The sequence below is a fragment of the Typha angustifolia genome, chromosome 3 (genome assembly GCF_048772165.1).
Source record: "Typha angustifolia cultivar Huaian chromosome 3, ASM4877216v1, whole genome shotgun sequence".
In the NCBI taxonomy this organism is placed as follows: Eukaryota; Viridiplantae; Streptophyta; class Magnoliopsida; order Poales; family Typhaceae; genus Typha; species Typha angustifolia.
Genome location: NC_133241.1, coordinates 93112 through 111715, shown reverse-complemented (window position 1 = coordinate 111715; position 18604 = coordinate 93112). Strand labels below are relative to the sequence as shown.

At 35.3% G+C, this 18604-nt stretch overlaps 2 protein-coding genes across 10 annotated transcripts; one reads left to right on the top strand and one right to left on the bottom strand.

The window, feature by feature from the left end:
- Positions 1-545: 545 nt before the first annotated feature.
- LOC140779310 (methionine aminopeptidase 2B-like) lies at positions 546-10626 on the top strand. 3 transcript variants are annotated; one of them, XM_073124342.1, is made up of 14 exons: positions 546-681; positions 815-919; positions 1810-1931; positions 2801-2969; positions 4456-4492; positions 4567-4674; positions 6267-6366; positions 6516-6661; positions 6738-6829; positions 6937-7031; positions 7902-7998; positions 8682-8825; positions 9184-9401; positions 10346-10626. In XM_073124342.1, exons 3-14 carry the CDS (start codon positions 1848-1850, stop codon positions 10454-10456), a joined length of 1401 nt encoding a protein of 466 aa, XP_072980443.1. In that variant the 5' UTR covers positions 546-681; positions 815-919; positions 1810-1847; the 3' UTR covers positions 10457-10626. The 3 variants fall into 3 exon arrangements, with proteins under 3 accessions (XP_072980443.1, XP_072980448.1, XP_072980434.1); XM_073124347.1 differs by having other exon boundaries at positions 806-919; XM_073124333.1 differs by lacking the exon at positions 815-919.
- A 477-nt stretch (positions 10627-11103) lies between these two features.
- LOC140758415 (probable protein phosphatase 2C 39) lies at positions 11104-17440 on the bottom strand. 7 transcript variants are annotated; one of them, XM_073094571.1, is made up of 8 exons: positions 17355-17440; positions 17203-17260; positions 16937-17024; positions 16738-16842; positions 13442-14138; positions 12855-13063; positions 12512-12776; positions 11104-11552 (listed from the first exon to the last, which is right to left on the bottom strand). In XM_073094571.1, the coding sequence occupies exons 5-8, from the start codon at positions 14040-14042 to the stop codon at positions 11425-11427; spliced, it is 1203 nt and encodes a 400-aa protein (XP_072950672.1). In that variant the 5' UTR covers positions 14043-14138; positions 16738-16842; positions 16937-17024; positions 17203-17260; positions 17355-17440; the 3' UTR covers positions 11104-11424. The 7 variants fall into 7 exon arrangements, with proteins under 7 accessions (XP_072950672.1, XP_072950673.1, XP_072950666.1 ...); XM_073094572.1 differs by having other exon boundaries at positions 13442-13562; positions 17355-17439; XM_073094565.1 differs by having other exon boundaries at positions 12855-14138.
- Between the last annotated feature and the right edge of the window lie 1164 nt (positions 17441-18604).

Here is an 18604-nt window from a genome sequence, read left to right as displayed (position 1 = left end):
CTGATGATGTTTGGTTAAGCTATCTACAATGTTAGAAGTTCTTATTTTTCGAAAGTAACTATACTGTTGAAGCCACCGAATATTCTTCTTTTATTATGCAATCCAACAAATGTTGTTGAATACAGAGACAAATAGTGAACAAATAGCGAATTTAGTTATTCATCTACTAATTATAATTATGAATACAAATCTAATGTCCAACATGTCATATTCATTCTCTAAATTTACAAAAAGAAATTTTGATTTAATTACTGAAATTTATAGACGATTAGTACATATATATTAAAATTAGATTGGAGATTTAAATATAAAAGTCTTTTATGTCACTATTTTTATAGTAGTTTACACTAGTGATATACCTATATTGACTATGATACTATTCTATCGGATATGAATATAAATATTTAAAAACTCAGAATGGAACTGGATCGAGTTGATAACTAAAGATAGACCCGGTTAGGATCTGGATACCGTTTACAAACTACCCGATCCGGTACAACCCTTCCCTATATTAATACGGTAGCTCTCGTCTTTTCCCCGACCCTCCTCCCTCTCACTGCTCCACCGTCCCCAAAGCGGCCGAGACGATCACGTCTCCTACCTCGCCAATTACCACCGCCACCGCCACCGCCACCGCCACCCCCATCTCATCTCATCTCATCGGTTATACCCGCGGCTGAGGTGAGTCTTTATCTTCTTAACTGCCTCTCAACCTGCTCCCATAAACCCTAACAGACGGACCTCGAATTGAATTTATTCATCATCTCAACTCTCAAACTCCTCATCCTAATATTTTTCCTCTAAGGTACTGCAGGTCTATCGCCGCGTCCTCACTCGGCCCCCTACCCAATAATTCCCTAGCCGACACCGATACCTGGTGTAATCTTGACGTTTGTGCTCTAAAACAAAATTGTTTTGGGTATACGAATTAACTACTACTACTACTATTATTTGTTTCGGAATGTGTACAATTAGATCATCATGAGAATCCGGTACTTCTCGTTAGCAGATTGGGAGAACTTAAACATCCATCGCCTCCACGCGACTCGTTTAAAAACATTATTATAAAGATTATATCACTGCAATGAAGAATAAATTTTTTAGACTGCGATGTACTTTTGGGTACTTTAAGATTTTCGGTGGTAGAGGAGTTTATCTGTTTAATTTGCTACAGTAGTGGGTATCATCATAATTAACTTTGATTACATTAGAAAATTTCACCTTGAAGGAAAAAAAAGCTGCTTCTAAATACTGATAATATGTTCCATGAACTAATAGTACACAAAAATATCAAGTCCTCTATGACCATATCTTAATGTAGCAAATTTACAGTGTAAGATTAAGATTATTTGACAATGAATTAAACCAATCAGGCACAGCAGTATATTTTGCAAGTAAATGGATGCAAATGCAATTGAAATAGAGGCCAATTTGTACAATTAAGTTGTCAATAAGAGGCACGGGAATTTCAGTTCTAATATAATCTTCCACAAACCAAACAGCGGCTAAGAAAAGCATCTCGTTGGAGTCTATATTCTCTGTACAACATAGGTTACAGAAATGAGTCAACTTCAAAGTTGAGCAATACCAATATTTGATCTAGAAGACAAGGGTTTCATGGGAAATTAATTGGAAATTTCAAATATCACAAGTGCAGAAAAGTGAGCAGCAAGAAGAGCTTTTCATATTGTCTCAATTTGATGTTAGAAATTAGAATTCTTAGTCAACTTTATATAAATAACTGTTCAAATGGAATTTCACTTCTGCAATCTTTTCCGCAGAATGACTGCATACTCTTTCTTAATACAGATTTACGACAAGAGGTTCTATACTATAAGGGAGAAGGTATGGGTGGAAGTGATGTTGGAGAAGTTCAAGAAGTAGGCCAGGACATGGAAGAGTTGCATATTGGACAAAATCCAGCAACTGGAGTTAGTATTCTCTGCGAGTTCTAGTTATCCACTTTGATTCCTGAGGGTCTCATGAGATGTAGAGCATATTGATGATTGCATTCCAGGCATTTATTTCCTTGGATGAGCATGCTTTCTTCAATTGTTTTCGTTCTTGTTTCATCTTTTGGATATATGAGAGATAAACTTTGCATTACCTGTTTTTTTATGTTCTTGTTTCATCCTTTGGAAATATATGAGATAAACTTTGGATTCTTCAATTGTTTTCATTCTTGTTTAATCTTTCAGAAAGATGAGAGGTAAATCTCAGATGTATGTACTATTAACAATAGAATTTGAAGTTCAAAGTTTCAAATGATTGGGATTCATTAGTCTAATATGCCTTATACTCATTAGAGCAACGTGCTCACTACTGTGTAACTGTTATTAAAAAGTTACCTGTTCAAATGTAATGCTTGATAACCTCATTCTGGGCCTTTGTTGGCTTTTTGTTTGAGTTTTGATTATTGATATGTTTATCTGGTATTCTTATGTGAAACCAATTCTATTTATTCTGGGCCTGTTTAAGAACTTACTCAAACTTAGATTAGTGCTCTTAGTGTTTTCTGCAATGATGGTTATGTGAAGGTTACCATAAATCTTCTATAAAACCATTTCCTTATATTTAACCTTAATCAATTGACCCTTCTGTTGGAGCATTATGAATCTGAGTTATAGTTTGCAAATATCTGATCCTTAGCTTGAAATATGTCTTTAGCACGTCATAAGTCTGCTGCCCTTCAGACTAATGTTCTGTTATCTGCTAAAATATTTATATGTTTGCATGTATAAATGTTTGCCATAGTATGCTCATGCAAATTACTTGAGGCATTAAAAGTTTTTTAATGCAGGGGTGCTTGACTAAGGTCATTAATACGAAATCATCAGAAATTTTGTCAAAAGAAAGAAATGGTTCAAATCTGACAGATAACAATGGTAAGGGTTCCCTGTCCCAGTCTTCCGTGGTAGACAATGAAGAAGAACAGCAAGTAAATGGTTCAACTCAAGATGAATTACCAGGTAACATACTTATACTCTTCTAAATTCATGTTGTTTCATCTATATTTGACTTGGCTGTGCTATTTTTGCGGACAATGTATTAATAAATTTATAATAGGCAGTGAACCATGTAGTAGTTAGCAAGGGCGTGTTGACCGGCACTTGCCTAGCATGGGGTGTGCCAGTGACACACCCCAATGCTGGCTGGCGCGGATGTGTGCCGATTGGTACAAGTCACGTGAGGTTCAAAATGGATTTTATTGATCCGAAATGCATCCATTAGAGTAATAAATCTGAAATATTTTGAGGACCTTTTATTATTATGTGACAAATATGTTACGTTGTGTGGAGCCTATTTTTAATTTTTTTATATTTTAATCATATTATGGAGAGTTTAATTATTAATATTAGTTTTAATGAATTGTTGAATAATTTTCTATTTTACTATTGTTATATCTTTGATAAAATAAGTCATTTACAAAAATAATCTAAAGATAAAAGATTCTATTATAAGCTTTATAATATAATAAAAAATTGAAGATTGATATGTCGAAGACTCAAAAATATTAAAAATTTTAAATAAAAATGTGCCAAAGGCGTGCCGGTCTGGTATGGCCATCGTTGGAACTAGTTAGTAATTCAGTTTAGTAACAAAGTAACATCTAATATGTTTTGGCCCCACCTTTAAGAAGTGACTCATGAGGTGCTGTTGATTGATCATATTTTCTCTGTTTTATGGCTGCCAAGATCTGTTAACTTAGTGTTTACTGCATCATTTTTTATGGGGAAAATATGTTAGTGCAATACTGCAATTTATGTGAGAGCTAAAGTAAAATGCTTATGGAGCAATGTGACATTGTAATCATCCAACTATGGCAAGCCTATGGGTGCTACTGAATTTCTTTCCACTTGTCATTTATGGACTTGCTGCTAAAACTCATGATGTCCTTCCTAAGCATGCTTCTGTTGATGATTAGCTATTGGACCTGCAACATTTTGTCAATCTAATGGCTGAGCTGTCAAAAGGGTGAGAAGCACTTTGTTATACTCCAGTAATAAAATAATAATAAGTTGCAATCTGGTCTAATGAATGGCCAAAATCTATTCTCCGTGTTCATCTCTTATGCAGAAAATGCTGATAATAGAACTGATTAGATCCTGGTTTTTAATTTATTTCAAGCTATGCTCTGTTTCTCCTTGGTTTCAAGAGTCCTTTATATTCCTGCTGTGATTTCAATGCTATATTTTAGTGCTTTGACTTGTTATATACAAAGCATCTTATTGATAGCTGCATTCCATTAGAATATAAGAATCATATGCATGGACATTGGGCTTGATACAAATTTTTATCAATCTAATTTTAATGTTTCATTATACTGACAAAGCTACATTAGTTTAATTTTTTGCATCTGTCTGTTGTATTTATCTGTTAGCGCAGTTTATTTTGTTGTAACTGTAGCTTCTCAATTGTTCTATGTCTAAGTACATGTTGAATTTCTAAAACCAGAATCTGGGAAGAAGAAAAAGAAGAAGAGCAGAGCTAAGTAAGTTTTCTTAGGTTAGCCTTAAAAGTTTGGACCAATGTTGGTTCAGTTATGTGTTTTTTTTATGTGTATAGGAAAAAGAAAGAACCTCTTGAGCAGACTGATCCTCCGTCAATTCCTGTTGATGAACTCTTTCCTTCTGAGGAATTTCCTGAGGGTGAAGTCCAACAGTACAAGGATGAGTAAGCATAGTTTTCTGTACTTCAATTAGTTGTTATTAACATCCAATGTGCCATATTTTTGTTATTTTTCATGGTTTGCATTCTCCAAGTAATTGATTTTTACTATTACTATTATGTTGGACAACCTCTTTAGTATTAGCTTAATCATTACTATATTTCTACTTTTTTACCTATAATATGTATTGATCTCAGGAATAAATTGATTGAAGTAATGTACTGTTATTCTTGTCATAGTTTCTCAATGGAATGTTGAGACAGTGAGAGTTGAGTGAGTGTGTGTGTGTGTGTGTGTGTGTGTGTGTGTGTGACATTGTTTAGCTTTGATTAGTATTGAGGAGTTATTTTCGTAGTTTCATCATTGAAAAGGATTTATGTTTTCAAGAGACCTACTTGTGTTTGCTGATACACATATGAAAAGCATGGTTCTATAGTGCCTATTGCTCTTTAGATTGCCAATGTAATCAGTTAATTCCTTAACCTCTGCTTTTCTAATTTATTGCGGATTTTCTCCATATATGATAAATATAGGTTCTGCGCTGTGCTTTATAAGCTTTTACATGTTGTCTTACACAAAGTATGCGGGGGTTAACAAAATAGGGCCTCTTCCATATTGGCTGAGTTGACTTATTACAATCATATGGAGTTAAGGTGTTAGGACCTTGAAGTTATTGCAAAGGAAATTAGAAAGTAACAGAAGTATCCAAAGAAGAGAAGGTATGTGATCATAAACAAAGAAACTTATTACCAAGGAGCCTAATTTTTTGCCATCAAAGCTGAAATGTCCTGAACTTATTAATGGTTTGGTGAGAATGTTACACACTCAAGTGGTAATACTCAGAAATTTAGAATTGAATGTTCTTTTACATTCTTTTGCTTGGACACAAGTGGGTTATGAGCATGACCCTTCTAGTTTTATGGATGATGTTTACATATTTTTCTGCATGATGACTTTTGTGAGGCTTTGAAAGTTCTGTGCCTATGTAATTTAGGCTATGTTGCTCTACGCATGAAGATCAATTGCATAGGTAGTTAGGTGTCTCTGTGGATAGCCGAATTAGATTTTGTGATTTTTGAGCTGTATCCAAGTGAAGAAAAGGGAACTTGTTATGGTGATGATGGGCAGTCATAATATTATTTTCCCACATTCATTTCTTTGTACTTTGTGGAGGTAGAGATAATACTGTTATGGAGAGCGAGTTGTGCTTCATCTAAATTTCCTCTTTCCATTTGTGCAACTATTTTTCCTGAGTTCTTGAATGTTGAAACTTTAAAAGTCTAGGAGTAGATGACATACTTTCTTTGTATTACTTTAAATGTATTTCAAGCAATGCTGGGCACCCTTAACCAGAATCTCCCTGTATTACTTAGCCTACTACCATTTAACTTAATGCCATTCTTCTACCAATATTAGTTAAGTTGAAATTTTGTTTTTGTTCGTCTGCTTATAGATAATTGTCTTATCATTTTAATAACTTGCTAGAAGATAGGAGTTGTTGATTTCTGGACCTAGATACATTAAGCAGCTCATGGAACTGTTTGTGAGTAATCTGTGAGTTACTGGACTCCATAATAAGTTAGTTACTTCTGACCAGTAATTTGTGGAGAACAACATCTGAGGAAAAGAGGGAACTGGAGCGGCTACAGAAGCCAATTTACAATTCCGTTCGACGAGCAGCGGAAGTTCATAGACAGGTTAGGGTTTCTAAACAATTCCAACAGGCACCTCGTCTTTGCCATTGACTGTTAATTTTACATTAGCACAAGGCTTAGATTCATTGCTGTAAGTAGTAAATGGATCTAGCTTTACCTAGTAGTGACAGGATATTGTTACTAATTCTTAGGTGCGGAAGTATATCAGGAGTATTTTGAAGCCTGGAATTTTGATGGTTGACCTGTGTGAGACTTTGGAAAATATGGTGCGGAAGCTTATCAAAGAGAATGGACTCCAAGCAGGCATTGCCTTTCCTACAGGATGCTCCTTAAATTGGTACTTTATATCTTTTACATCCTAGTTACTTTTGGTTGGTCAATTAACATTGACTCGATGATGACCAACTTAATAGGGTTGCAGCTCATTGGACCCCAAATTCTGGTGATAAAACTGTGCTCCAGTATGATGATGTGATGAAGCTAGACTTTGGAACACAAGTGGATGGTAGCATCAAACTCTCTACTTGCATTTTCCCTGGTTTAATTCTGCCATGCCAGATACTGGCATTTAATTTGTTCTTTTAACCAACATATTGCAATGACCTATTGCAGGGCATATAGTTGATTGTGCATTCACGGTGGCATTTAATCCCATGTTCACTCCATTGCTTGAAGCTTCAAGAGAAGCTACAAATACTGGGGTTAAGGTAATGTTCTTCACCTTGTCTTTAGTTTGTTTGACGTGCTTTGAAAAGTTCAGCTTCTCTTGTTTTGGTAAGTCCTTTGTTCTATAATGTAGATAGAGGCTATAGAATGCCCACTATTTTCAACATTCTTGTAGATAGGGGTGTAAACGTGCGGAGCCTGAGTGAGTTGGCTCCACCTTAAGCTTGGTTTGAAATTAATTTTGAGCTTTATAACTTTTTGAACTCAAGCCTTATTCAAGCGGAGCCGGACCGAGCCCAACCTTGAACCGCTAATAACCTACTATCTAAAATGAAGTATTCAGATATTTCTTGCCAAGCTACCAATTACAGAAAAAATAAGTAAAAACCAGGTCAGGGAGACAGTTTGCCGTCTCAAGAATGGCTGCACAATATCTAATATAGTACCTCATAAATGCAACTGACTGTGCGTCTGCATCAAGGATACATTCTTTTTAAGAACTTATGGTGTAAAGTGGATGCTGCCTTACCCAGAAACCAGATATGTAGATGTGGACATAACATTGTTTTAGAGATAATGCTCAAGTTGTAAGAACAATGCGTTACATACTGGATATCATCAGCGAGGTACTAATGTTGTATCCTTGTGACTTACCGGAGTAATCTCTTATATACCTTGGTTCTTATTTCCTGATATTCCTGACTGTCATTTATTTCATATTTTCATCTCATGAAGTGTTGTTGACTTCTATCTGTGAGACAATAATAAAAACTGATCAATCAACCAACATAGTGCCATATAATATGTTCAGGATAGCTTCAATGGAAATCAAATTTTCTGCAAAAGTAGTTTACTTTCTGGTGCATCACTTCCCAATACTGTAATATCAATTATTTCATCTTATTGTCTAGGAATCTGGAATTGATGTACGACTCTGTGATGTTGGTGCTGCAATCCAAGAGGTCATGGAATCATATGAGGTTGAAATTAATGGAAAGGTGTTCCAAGGTGTGTAATTGTGATTTATGGTCATGTTGTGCTTATGCATGGCAAATCATCTGTTTATTGGATGCTGATGCTGTATTTGTTTTCTTCGAAGTTGTTTCAATGTAAAGGACTTGTCTTACTGTTATTTGGCAGTGCAGTATTGATGTTGCAGCCTACACTTCCTCATCAAAGAAGCATTAGAATTTTGATAATATATGAATTAAATTGATTGAACTCAATCACGAGCCAAAGTGAACGAACTGAAATACTAGGTCGTGTTCGGCTCAAAAGAAATTCAAGCCAGCTAGTGTTCAGCTTGTTTGGCTTGGCAAGCTAAGTTGAGCTTGTTCATAGCTCAGCTCAATTGGCTAGGATTAAACTCGTAACTTATGAAAGTAAAGATCTAAGTATCTAACCATTAAATCTCAATCTAATAGCTAGATTTCCTGTCAACTATTAGATTTGAGTATGAAGGTCAAGATTTTATATATATATATATATATATATATATATATATATATATATAGCTATTCAAGTTGAACACAATTCTTTGCGAACAAACAGCTAAATTGACAGCTTTATTAGTAAATAGATTTGCAACATTTGCTGTTAAGTTACTCTACAAATATTGAAGCTTATTGTATATTTCCTTCATAAATTCATTTCATTGATCATAAGTTAAAGATTCCACCTGTTTGTTGTAGTTAAAAGTGTGCGAAACCTGAATGGGCACAGCATTGGGCCATATCAAATCCATGCTGGAAAATCTGTTCCAATTGTAAAAGGTGGAGAGCAGACAAAAATGGAGGAAGGAGAGTTTTTTGCAATTGAAACATTTGCATCTACAGGTAATATGACCGCATGTACTTCAATACTAATGATTAGGTTGTTGGGTGCTGAAATTAAGCCTCACAGTTATTTTCTGTACTTGCAGTTATTCAAACATGCAAGTAATTTTTTTACTAGAATAGTTCTATAATAGGCTTAGAGCAGTTTTGGTTCTAGGGATTGGTATCCATCTCCTGCTAGTGTGCATTTATAGTGGGTGTGAACCTAGATAGGATTGGCTAGTTTTGAGGCTTATGTTTCCAAAAAGCTGTATGTCAACAAGCAATGAATTCCTTTTAAAGTGGGTCTTAATTGATTGTTATTTAAGCAGATATTACAGTTACCTAATAGAAACTCATGTTCATTTGCAATTTTCAGGAAAAGGATATGTTAGGGAGGACTTGGAATGCAGTCATTACATGAAAAACTTTGATGTTGGACACATACCGCTAAGATTGCCTAGAGCAAAGCAGCTTCTTACAACAATCAACAAGCATTTTTCGACGTTGGCTTTTTGCAGGCGTTACTTGGACCGCATTGGAGAAACCAAGTATCTTATGGCACTGAAAAATCTAAGTGATGCTGGTATAGTTCAGGTATATCATATTGGCGCAACGTTGTTTTTTGTACTTCTTATCATGCAGTAGACGAATAGGAAGTGCACTTGATAGCATATCTTCCTGTGAGGTGTTGGTTTGTGTTTAAGTTGATCTTTTGGTTGCTACCCTGCTGATGATACTCAGTGCATCATAGATGCATGCTTTAATTTCATTAGCATCAAGGCTTATAAATATAGTTGATTATTAGTATGATTTTGATTGGAGTATCTGCGACGAGTTCTTTCTCAATGTTGACATATTTTTTTTTAAGTAGTAGTCCATATGCAAGTACTTTCTGTACATACTGTTCATTGTTTTGGCCAATACACAACTAATGTTGAAATTTTGTCTTTCCCATAAAATGTAGCTTAAGTTATTAATTTATAAGGCCCCTCCTAACTTACGAATTATAATTAACCCCAGCTAAAATAGCCTAAATCACTTCCAAAACAATAATTGTTATTTAAATTTTGAAAAAAAAAACTACAGAGTTTATCCTGCTGATGCATCGTGCAGAAGACTTCCTAGAAAAAACAATGCTAGGTTGGGCCAACTACACTTCTATTACAGGATGGACTGGTGAAATTGATGTAGAGTTAATGCTCAACATTAAACCCATGCATGCAGGACTTTCTTTGGAAAAATATACTCAGCTGAGTTTTCACGTTGGTAATTTTAGAAGAAAAAGAATTTGAACCTCTGGCAAGTATAGAATGCTGGATCAAGAGCAATGTGAGGAAAATAAAAGAGATTTGTGGAAAAAATTTATGTGGTTCAGCAAATTCCTTGTATAGCTCATCTTCCTTTTTATTACTTGAGTCTTATATGTTGTTGATTCTACATTTCCATAAATTTGATATTATACATAGTAGAGGTTGATGTTTCATGGATGATGAATGGTGAAGGTGCATTCACTGACATTGTCTACATTCACTCTGCAGCCATACCCACCTCTCTGTGATGTGAAAGGGAGCTATGTATCGCAGTTTGAGCACACCATTTTGCTCCGCCCTACTTGTAAGGAAGTCATTTCGCGAGGCGATGACTACTGAGCTTTGTAGCTCCAGTGTTGAATTAATTAAAACTTTTATAATTTGACTGCCTGTACACAATGCATCTATTATTGTGTCTGAATTTGTGTTGTTAGAAACTTGTTGAACATATTATTAAGACAGTCCTCCTGTAATGGATTTTTATTTTAAAATGGAAAATGTCTTACTCATGGATGATGTTTTGGGCTCTTGAATCGTTCCAGTTTATTGTCGTACATATTCAACTTAATTTTCGGAAGTTTATTACTTACCTTTGATTGCCTTTTTTCGTCCCTATACCCTCGCTTCATCACTTGGTCACGAATGAGTAGCCATGCACTCCCCTGCAGATGTGCAACCTATTAATCGCACGAATGACCCACTTAGCCTTTTGTGACATGCTGGGTTTGGGCCGTTTTGCAAGCATAAATAGTTCTACTTAAAATGAATTATGATAATGATGCATGACCCTCCTTGTTTCTAGCATACAGGAAAAGATGAACACTGTGCTATCACTAGGAATTGCAGCAGTCATCAATGTTCCAGACTCTTCCTCCCTTCACGCTAGGAGAGTCCACATTATTATTCGAATTATGTTGCCCACATTAAATCTTCTATGTTGAAATATTATACCATAAGGATAAAATAAGCAACGGTCCATTTAACATTTGCAAAAATATGTATCCTGAACCAAGCATCAACTCTATAGAACGTATTGCAATTACAGATAAGGAAGGTTACACAGTCTAACCAGGCAACGATCTTTAACTCTTAGTGAGTTCTGCAGAAACTCGTACATAAAAGCTCTTGTTCTTATGAGACAATCCAGAGTTTATTGATAACATATTGATTGACATAGCATTGCACACAGAATCAGCAAACTTCTTCAGGATTTTTCTACACTAAGTACTCTGTTGACTATCCTTCAAATCTTACAGGCGAACTGCTCTCAAAGAATATCCAATGCAGCTCAACATTTTGGGTGGTCCCTAAAATGACGTTGATGCTGTTGATGTTTGCTGCTTATCTCCAAGGATGATCACGATAACCGTCACATCATCATGATATTCTCTCCTAATCCCAGTTGGTATTTTCATTAATTCCTCAGCACTGAAACCTGCAAATTAAGTCAAACTTAATAGTTTTAACTAAGATTGTTAGATAATCAATTGAATCAAAAACTTTAACTACAAGATAAAAGACTAACAATGTATATTATGCCTTCAACACATCCTTTTATGCAGCCCCTTGTACAAACGCATGTGGACGGATAAAAGATAATAGAGTGGGCAGTCCCCAACACCACACAAGAATATATAATAGAGAAGATGGAATAAATGAGGCTAAACAAGGTCTAAACTCTAAACCTCTAGAAAATCAAACACTTATACCATAATAGATAACTAGTCTATAACAAAGAAATTGATGCCAAGGAGAACATTTCGAAACTCAATACATGAACAGTAAAAGTTTAAAGCTTTTGTTAGACTCTTTCTTGAAATGCAAGTAATGAATGGAGATTAGAAATAGGAACCGATTTTCATATACTCAAGAGAGAGAACTACTAGAAACTGATAGATACATTTATTATAATCTTAGCTCATAAGTAGAGAATCAAGAACTTCATATGTAAAAATCTAAGAGCAGAAGGGAACGGAAAAAGTTTCAGGTTACCTGATAGAATGTAGACATCCAAATTGAAGTTTGTAAACAAAAGCAATGTAAAGAAGGGTAATCCTATCATGATCCAAATGAAAAATTTTAAGATGGCAGAGAGAATACATTAATTGATGTTTCATTATAGCTTGTGATAGACCAGTGATAATTTGGATTTGAGCTTTGATTATTTTGAAAATAATCTTCCATCTGAATGATTTGACCAGAATCATGAAGAATTATGAGACAGTTTTCTGAGACATATATCAAATTTCACATTCAGATGAAAATAAGAGGCTAAATTGCACATGCAATTCATGTTATATTACTCTAGGTATACCAAAATAACATAAAAATAAAAATGGAAATGAAAAAAAGAACACCACATGCACTGCATATAAAAGAGAGTCCAACAGGTACCTGCATCTTTAGCTGCTCGAACTAGAAGCTCCTCAATTAAATGTTTTGCAGGATCACCAAAAGGATTTTCCTCCATGAACTGATGAACTATTTCAACAACTTCATTGTTGCTGAAGAAATCAAAGAGACCATCACTGCCGAGTACAACAAACAAGTCCTTTCCTGATACTCGGTGGGTCAAGGTGTGCGGATGGTTAGAAACATATGGTGGGCTGCATAAATTTGGAACTCGAAGAATGCCCATGAGTGCATCATTAAATTTTCTCTGCATAGGTATTAGCAAACATAAAGTTTAATTTACTTGAATCATTATTATATAAAATAGCAATCATATTATTATTACCTCTTTTAGATAGACAACTCCAAATGCACGAGTAACTTTCAGCTTTCCTTTTACTCTATTATAAGTGATGACTGAAGGATCATCTGGATGGTCAGACACAAGCTTTTTTTGCTCTACTTCATTATCAACTGTATGAGTCTCAGTTAGCTGGATGGCTTGCACTGAATCACCAGAAAAACTAGTAGTAGCCAACACGCCTCTGCTATCTCCTAGGTTCAAAACATATAAATCCATCCGATGAAGAAGCACAACAAGGACACAAGATCCGATTGAAACTAAATCCGGTCTGTCATTCATTTCTCGCTCAATCATGCTCATAAAATCACTCTCAGCTTGTGCAAGAGCACTAGTAAGACAATTCAATACACTAAATTGAAAAGATTCAGAAGGGAATTCTCCATCTAAAGAATTAGAAGGCATGTTTTGAGTATCTTCAACTTCTGATCTCCTCAAAGATAACTCATTATTAACGGTTTCACTAGTTGATGAAAATAGAGTTTTTTCACATGAGCCACTTGATTCCTTTTGTTGTTTAATGCGACACTCTAACAGATACAAATAAAATCCTATATTATCATACAAAGTACCTGCCAAATAATCAGCTGCATCTCTTCCATTGAATCCATCATATATTCCACAAAATAGCCATCCATTTTCCTCGGAACATACAACCTGGACTCGATCTTCCCCAGCTGGTCCGCCAGCCATCTGTACGTCCATAGAATTTAGAAAACTTGAGGATTCAACAGTTGCAGGAGCACTCATAGATCTCCATGAGTTTATATTATTTTCAAGTATATCATTATCAGTTGATATGCTGCTCCCAGAAGGTGATGACAACAAATCCAATCTTGCAATAGGAGAATACTTTCTGAATGAATTTATGGAATCCAATCCTGGTAAGATCTTCTTTCCAAGAAGACCGTTACACATACTTGTATTCGCCAATGTATTATTGGCACTAAGGGCAGCACTGGATAAGCAAGAAAATGAATTACTTCGTGACAAAATTCTGGAATCTTGAACCTCAAGCCCGGTAGAAAGCTTATATTCACAATTAGCTTCAGTATCACTGCTTTGATAGGAATTGCATTGATAGCCAAAACTAATATTTAGATCACTGGTTGTCCTATCAAGCTTTTCAAATCCTCCCATAGCCACTTGAGGATAAGATGAACGGCTTCTCATGCTATAGTGTGGTTTAGTTCTTTCTGAAATTGACTTGACTCTATATCATGCTGAAAGATATTATTTTTTGTACTTAAAGCCAAAAGCAAACCAACCCTGAATGAAAATATGATTTTCAAGACGTTAATAGCTTACCCACAATATAAATTGTTTGTTACAAAGAATGCCACCAGTGTAACAGTCAAAACATGAACAAGGAGATTTCTTCAAGCTGCTTTTTTTTTAGAGAAGCGAGAATTTAATGGTATCCCACAATATACCCACAGTATTGGAATTTGAATTTGGAAACTCTGATACAATATGAGAGCTACTTATTATGTTATTCTGACATAATGTTCGAACAAGCATCATAAATTTAAATATGTTACTCCTTTGCTAATAGATGAGTAGGATGCAGGTAACATGTTAGATAATCAAAGGAGATTTAATGTAATGATGACTAGTGAAAAATGGTTATTATACAGAGAAATAATATTCAACTTGCATCATCTATGGAAATTTGTTGAGGAGCCACATTATGCTGTACTTTTGCATTCTGAAGTGACCAATCCCTAGTATCACTCTTTTATGAAATAAAAATCCATCGTAAATACACTGAATTGCACATGTGCATCTGGAGAAAAAGTTAATGCTGATAATATAGTCTTCTTAAATCATAACATTTCAAGAACTGCTTTTGCTTAAGATACTTACCATATGTAGAACAAGTTGAACTTGGATTTTAGCTATGCTAGCTTCGCTCAAGAGTCATATTCTAGTCAAGAGCGAAAAATATCAATGCAACTGCTTAGCAAGTAAAGACAAGTGAAGTTTGCAAATATATATCATGCCATAGAAATTTCTCACAGCTCTAATGGATATTAACATTTTTCCAGTATGAGAAGAAGAGAATTCATACTTTCTGTGAATTCAGTTACATCATTTGTTCCTATTGAATGCCAATCTATCTAGTTTAAGAAGTTTCCCTAGCTATCATCCTGAATCATCTGATTTCTACATGAGATTTACTATGCTTCTATTGCAATCACTTTTGAAGAAGATTGATTCGAGTCGCAATACTGGATAAAGTTGAACATAGAATTTTTAAAGGCAATAGAAATTGATCTAACTATTGAAATTACTTGAGATTCATATATGTTATTCCTCTCGAAATCAGTAATCCAACATAACTGGAATCTTATCGATCGAATTGATAGATCAAAATTTATGGTTGATATATTGACAAAAAACGAGAGGGTGATAGGATGAATGTGGATGATGAAAATTGGTGATATGGTTAGGGTTAGAGTTATAGAAGAGGATAATGACTGTGGTGGTGAAATAGTATCTTGAACAAGATGAGGAGGAAAATAGAACTTTTAGGTTTGACTGGTTGCTGGAGTGAGGAGGGAGAAGTGACGGAGGATTAATCTCGGTTGTGGAAGGAAGCTCAGGATAGATACCGAGGAGAAGGAAGGAGAAGGAAAAAGGTCAATTCAAGCCTAGATGCAAAACAAATGCTCCAATAATAAAAAATCACAAAGTGGCTACTATTCCACATATTTAGATATTAGCCAATCGTTCAAAAATTATAAATAAATCCTAATAAGAAACAACTAGCCAATGGGCATTCGAACACCCTTTGACCACATTCAACGGCCAAAAATATTGTTCTGTATGTGAGAACGTTGTGTAGACGTTCGAACGGCCCTTCCTGACATTCGAACGCATCAGCCAGAATTTCTTATTTTTATCCAAAACAAATACAAAAAATGATCCAACTCGAGGCGAGTTGGTCGTGTCCAATCCGTATTATAATCAAGAACGACAATAATTTCTAACCTTATAACCTTATTCATCCCTCTGGCAGGCTAACTATAGCTCTTCCCTTAGTTATAACTTATAACATACAAATGGACACTAGTACTTTGGTCCATGTGCATTTTACGTATCACAATGATACACCACCTATCCTCAAGAAAAAATTTCAGAGGAATATTCTTGTAATAACTTGTCTATCATGTAGTTACTTAAAGTTCCCAAATCATGCAAAATATGGGTCAAATTAGTTAGAGTGGATTTTGGTGGAGCTTCTAGCAATCAGCTTGTAGCTTAGATAAACTTCTTATTCTTCATGTACCTCATTTTCTTTCATGTTGCTCCAATTAGTTCATATCATATGGTCGCTTGATGCCTTAATTTGAATTATATGTAACTCGATAAAGAAAAGACAAAGTTACTTTGAGCAATAGAAATGAGAACTGTGAAAATGGCTGCAATATTGGGAATCTAAATAGTTGGAACAACCTTGATACCTTTTCCACAGTGCATCTTATGATCTCTTGTATACGATTTGACAACAACTTCTATACGATTCTTCCAAAGATTATATAAATTCAAATAGGTGTTTCCTGCACATGGGTTGTGTAGAAAACTAGAAACAATAAAAATGCGTTTGAGCAAAAACAAGTGATGGACCGATCTTTAAAGATCTTCGAACACCAGTCTCTGTTGTAAAAAGGAAGCAATAACAGGGCATAGGATAGTTAATACCACCAAAGAGATTCGATATCATTAGGTGAATATAGCTATCAGTACATAGGTCATGAATCTAAATAAGAGTGGTTTTGTGATATAAAACACGGAATTGCTTAATTTGGATGACTAAGACAACCTGAGTCAACAAGTATGTGATTATTGGAGAAGCAAACATCACCTGCAAAGAGGATGGAGTTCTTCTCCTTAACGAATGAACCCATGGGTAGGACTCGGCGTTTTCACTTGTTGGAGCAGCAGTTTGTCTTTCCCTTGAAGCGATTCCCTGTATATTGGCACATCGAGCTACGTCCTTGAGAGAGAGAGAGAGAGAGAGAGAGAGAGAGAGAGAACAACAGCGAGGAGCAAATGGAGCGCACCGATGTTTCCATTAGTTAGTTCAGATGGCGGATCGCGCCCAAGGATTGAGCTGCTCTCCTCTTCCCATCCCTCACCTTTTTATTCAATCTGAATAAAAGTTTCATACGAGTAAGTAGATCGATCACACCGGATAATAAATCATGCATAACCCAACGTAATGAATGGATTTCCTTGCAGGAAAAGAAAGCGCAACAGATTATTCTTGGAAGAGTGCTCTTCCGAAGTTTATAGAGCAGAGAGAGAGAGAGAGAGAGAGAGAGATTACCTGGTAGCGTTCAGCATGCGAAGTTAAGGGAGAAGATGGATGAGTATCTCGTATGAATCTGCAGAGGAGTTGATTCAAAGTATCTAATGAGAGAGGAGTTGACAAAAAATTCTGTACAATTCCTATAAATTAATAAATAAAAAAGCACGTACAAGCCCGTGGACTGTTTCTGCTTCTACGATCTTTGAGTTGATAGTCTATGACTTTTAATTATTAAATTTAGGCGTAGAGATAATATACTAAACTTATATGGGTCGAGTGTGTATGTCGGTGTAAACTTGGAACTTTTTTTATTTGATTTGTAATACAAGTGGAAGGTTATTCGACACTTGTGTTTGAAAAGACAAGCTTGGTTGGGCTTTAGGCTTAAACCACTGTTTGAGCCCATTAAGAACAAAGAAGATATTATGATGACCTAAAACTACCATAAAACCATAAACTTCAGTACTTCACCAAGTTGAATATTTCTTGACCGGAAAAAAGAAAAAAAGAAAAGAAAATTTCTATTAAACTTCTTTATTCTGTTTCTCTTCTCAAACTCAAATAGCAAGAAATATTCGAATGCCTCGACGTGGACGGGATTTGCCTGTCTCAATAGTAATGTTTGCTCCATAAAATATACGTTAGTTCCATAGAATATAACAAATGTCATTTTCTAGTAAGGAGGAAAAAAGGATCAATTTTGTCCTTTTATAACGTCAACTATCTGATCCTTCGAGCAACTTGTTGTATATCTAATTGGCTAGAGAGTTTAATAATTTTTAATGCCTCTACCGTAGTAGGAAGTCCTAGATCCATATATAGATCCAGGTGAAGAGAGATGCATTGAGGAATAAGTACTTTGAGTTAATTTCGACGGAAATATTATCAGAATAATCAAGCTGCTTTATAATATACGTAGTCCGGGTGCTGCTTGGTGGACCGATTCACCATGATAACCATGCTATATTAATCTATCCATAACCTTCAGGAATCATGAAGATTACAAACTTCACATTGATATGAACCTCTCCCAATTAGTTTATCTATTTAAATTTACCATAATGTCCTGACATCACCAATCCCCATCTTACATAACTTCTACACAGATGGACAGCAGATAAATGGACGCATTCATGTTTAATGGCCTTGGTAAAGGGGACGGTCGGATTCAGAGACTTCTTCTCCGAAGACCGAAGCCGATCCCTACCTATATATAGAGTATGCAGTATCTATAGATGATATTAAAACCATCAACGTACCAAATCCCTCTCCACTCCTTGAACTGTGATCGCTACCACAACCTCGATCTCGACCAATCCAAGACATTCCACCAACCCAATCTTGACCTCGAGTAATAGTGGAAAAAATAATAATTAATCTCGTCTTTTTCACTGTAATATTCAGTTTAATTTGCTCTTAT

Excerpts from the sequence above, each read along its gene's own strand:
- LOC140779310 (XM_073124333.1), top strand. The coding sequence starts at position 1,848 with ATGGGTGGAAGTGATGTTGGAGAAGTTCAAGAAGTAGGCCAGGACATG. Across the intron at positions 1,932-2,800 it reads GACAAAATCCAGCAACTGGA|GGGTGCTTGACTAAGGTCAT; the intron begins GTTAGTATTCTC and ends TTTTTAATGCAG. Across the intron at positions 4,493-4,566 it reads AAGAAGAAGAGCAGAGCTAA|GAAAAAGAAAGAACCTCTTG; the intron begins GTAAGTTTTCTT and ends TTATGTGTATAG.
- LOC140758415 (XM_073094565.1), bottom strand. The coding sequence starts at position 14,042 with ATGAGAAGCCGTTCATCTTATCCTCAAGTGGCTATGGGAGGATTTGAA. Across the intron at positions 12,777-12,854 it reads GAGTTGTCTATCTAAAAGAG|AGAAAATTTAATGATGCACT; the intron begins GTAATAATAATA and ends ATACCTATGCAG. Across the intron at positions 11,553-12,511 it reads TCGAGCAGCTAAAGATGCAG|GTTTCAGTGCTGAGGAATTA; the intron begins GTACCTGTTGGA and ends CTTAATTTGCAG.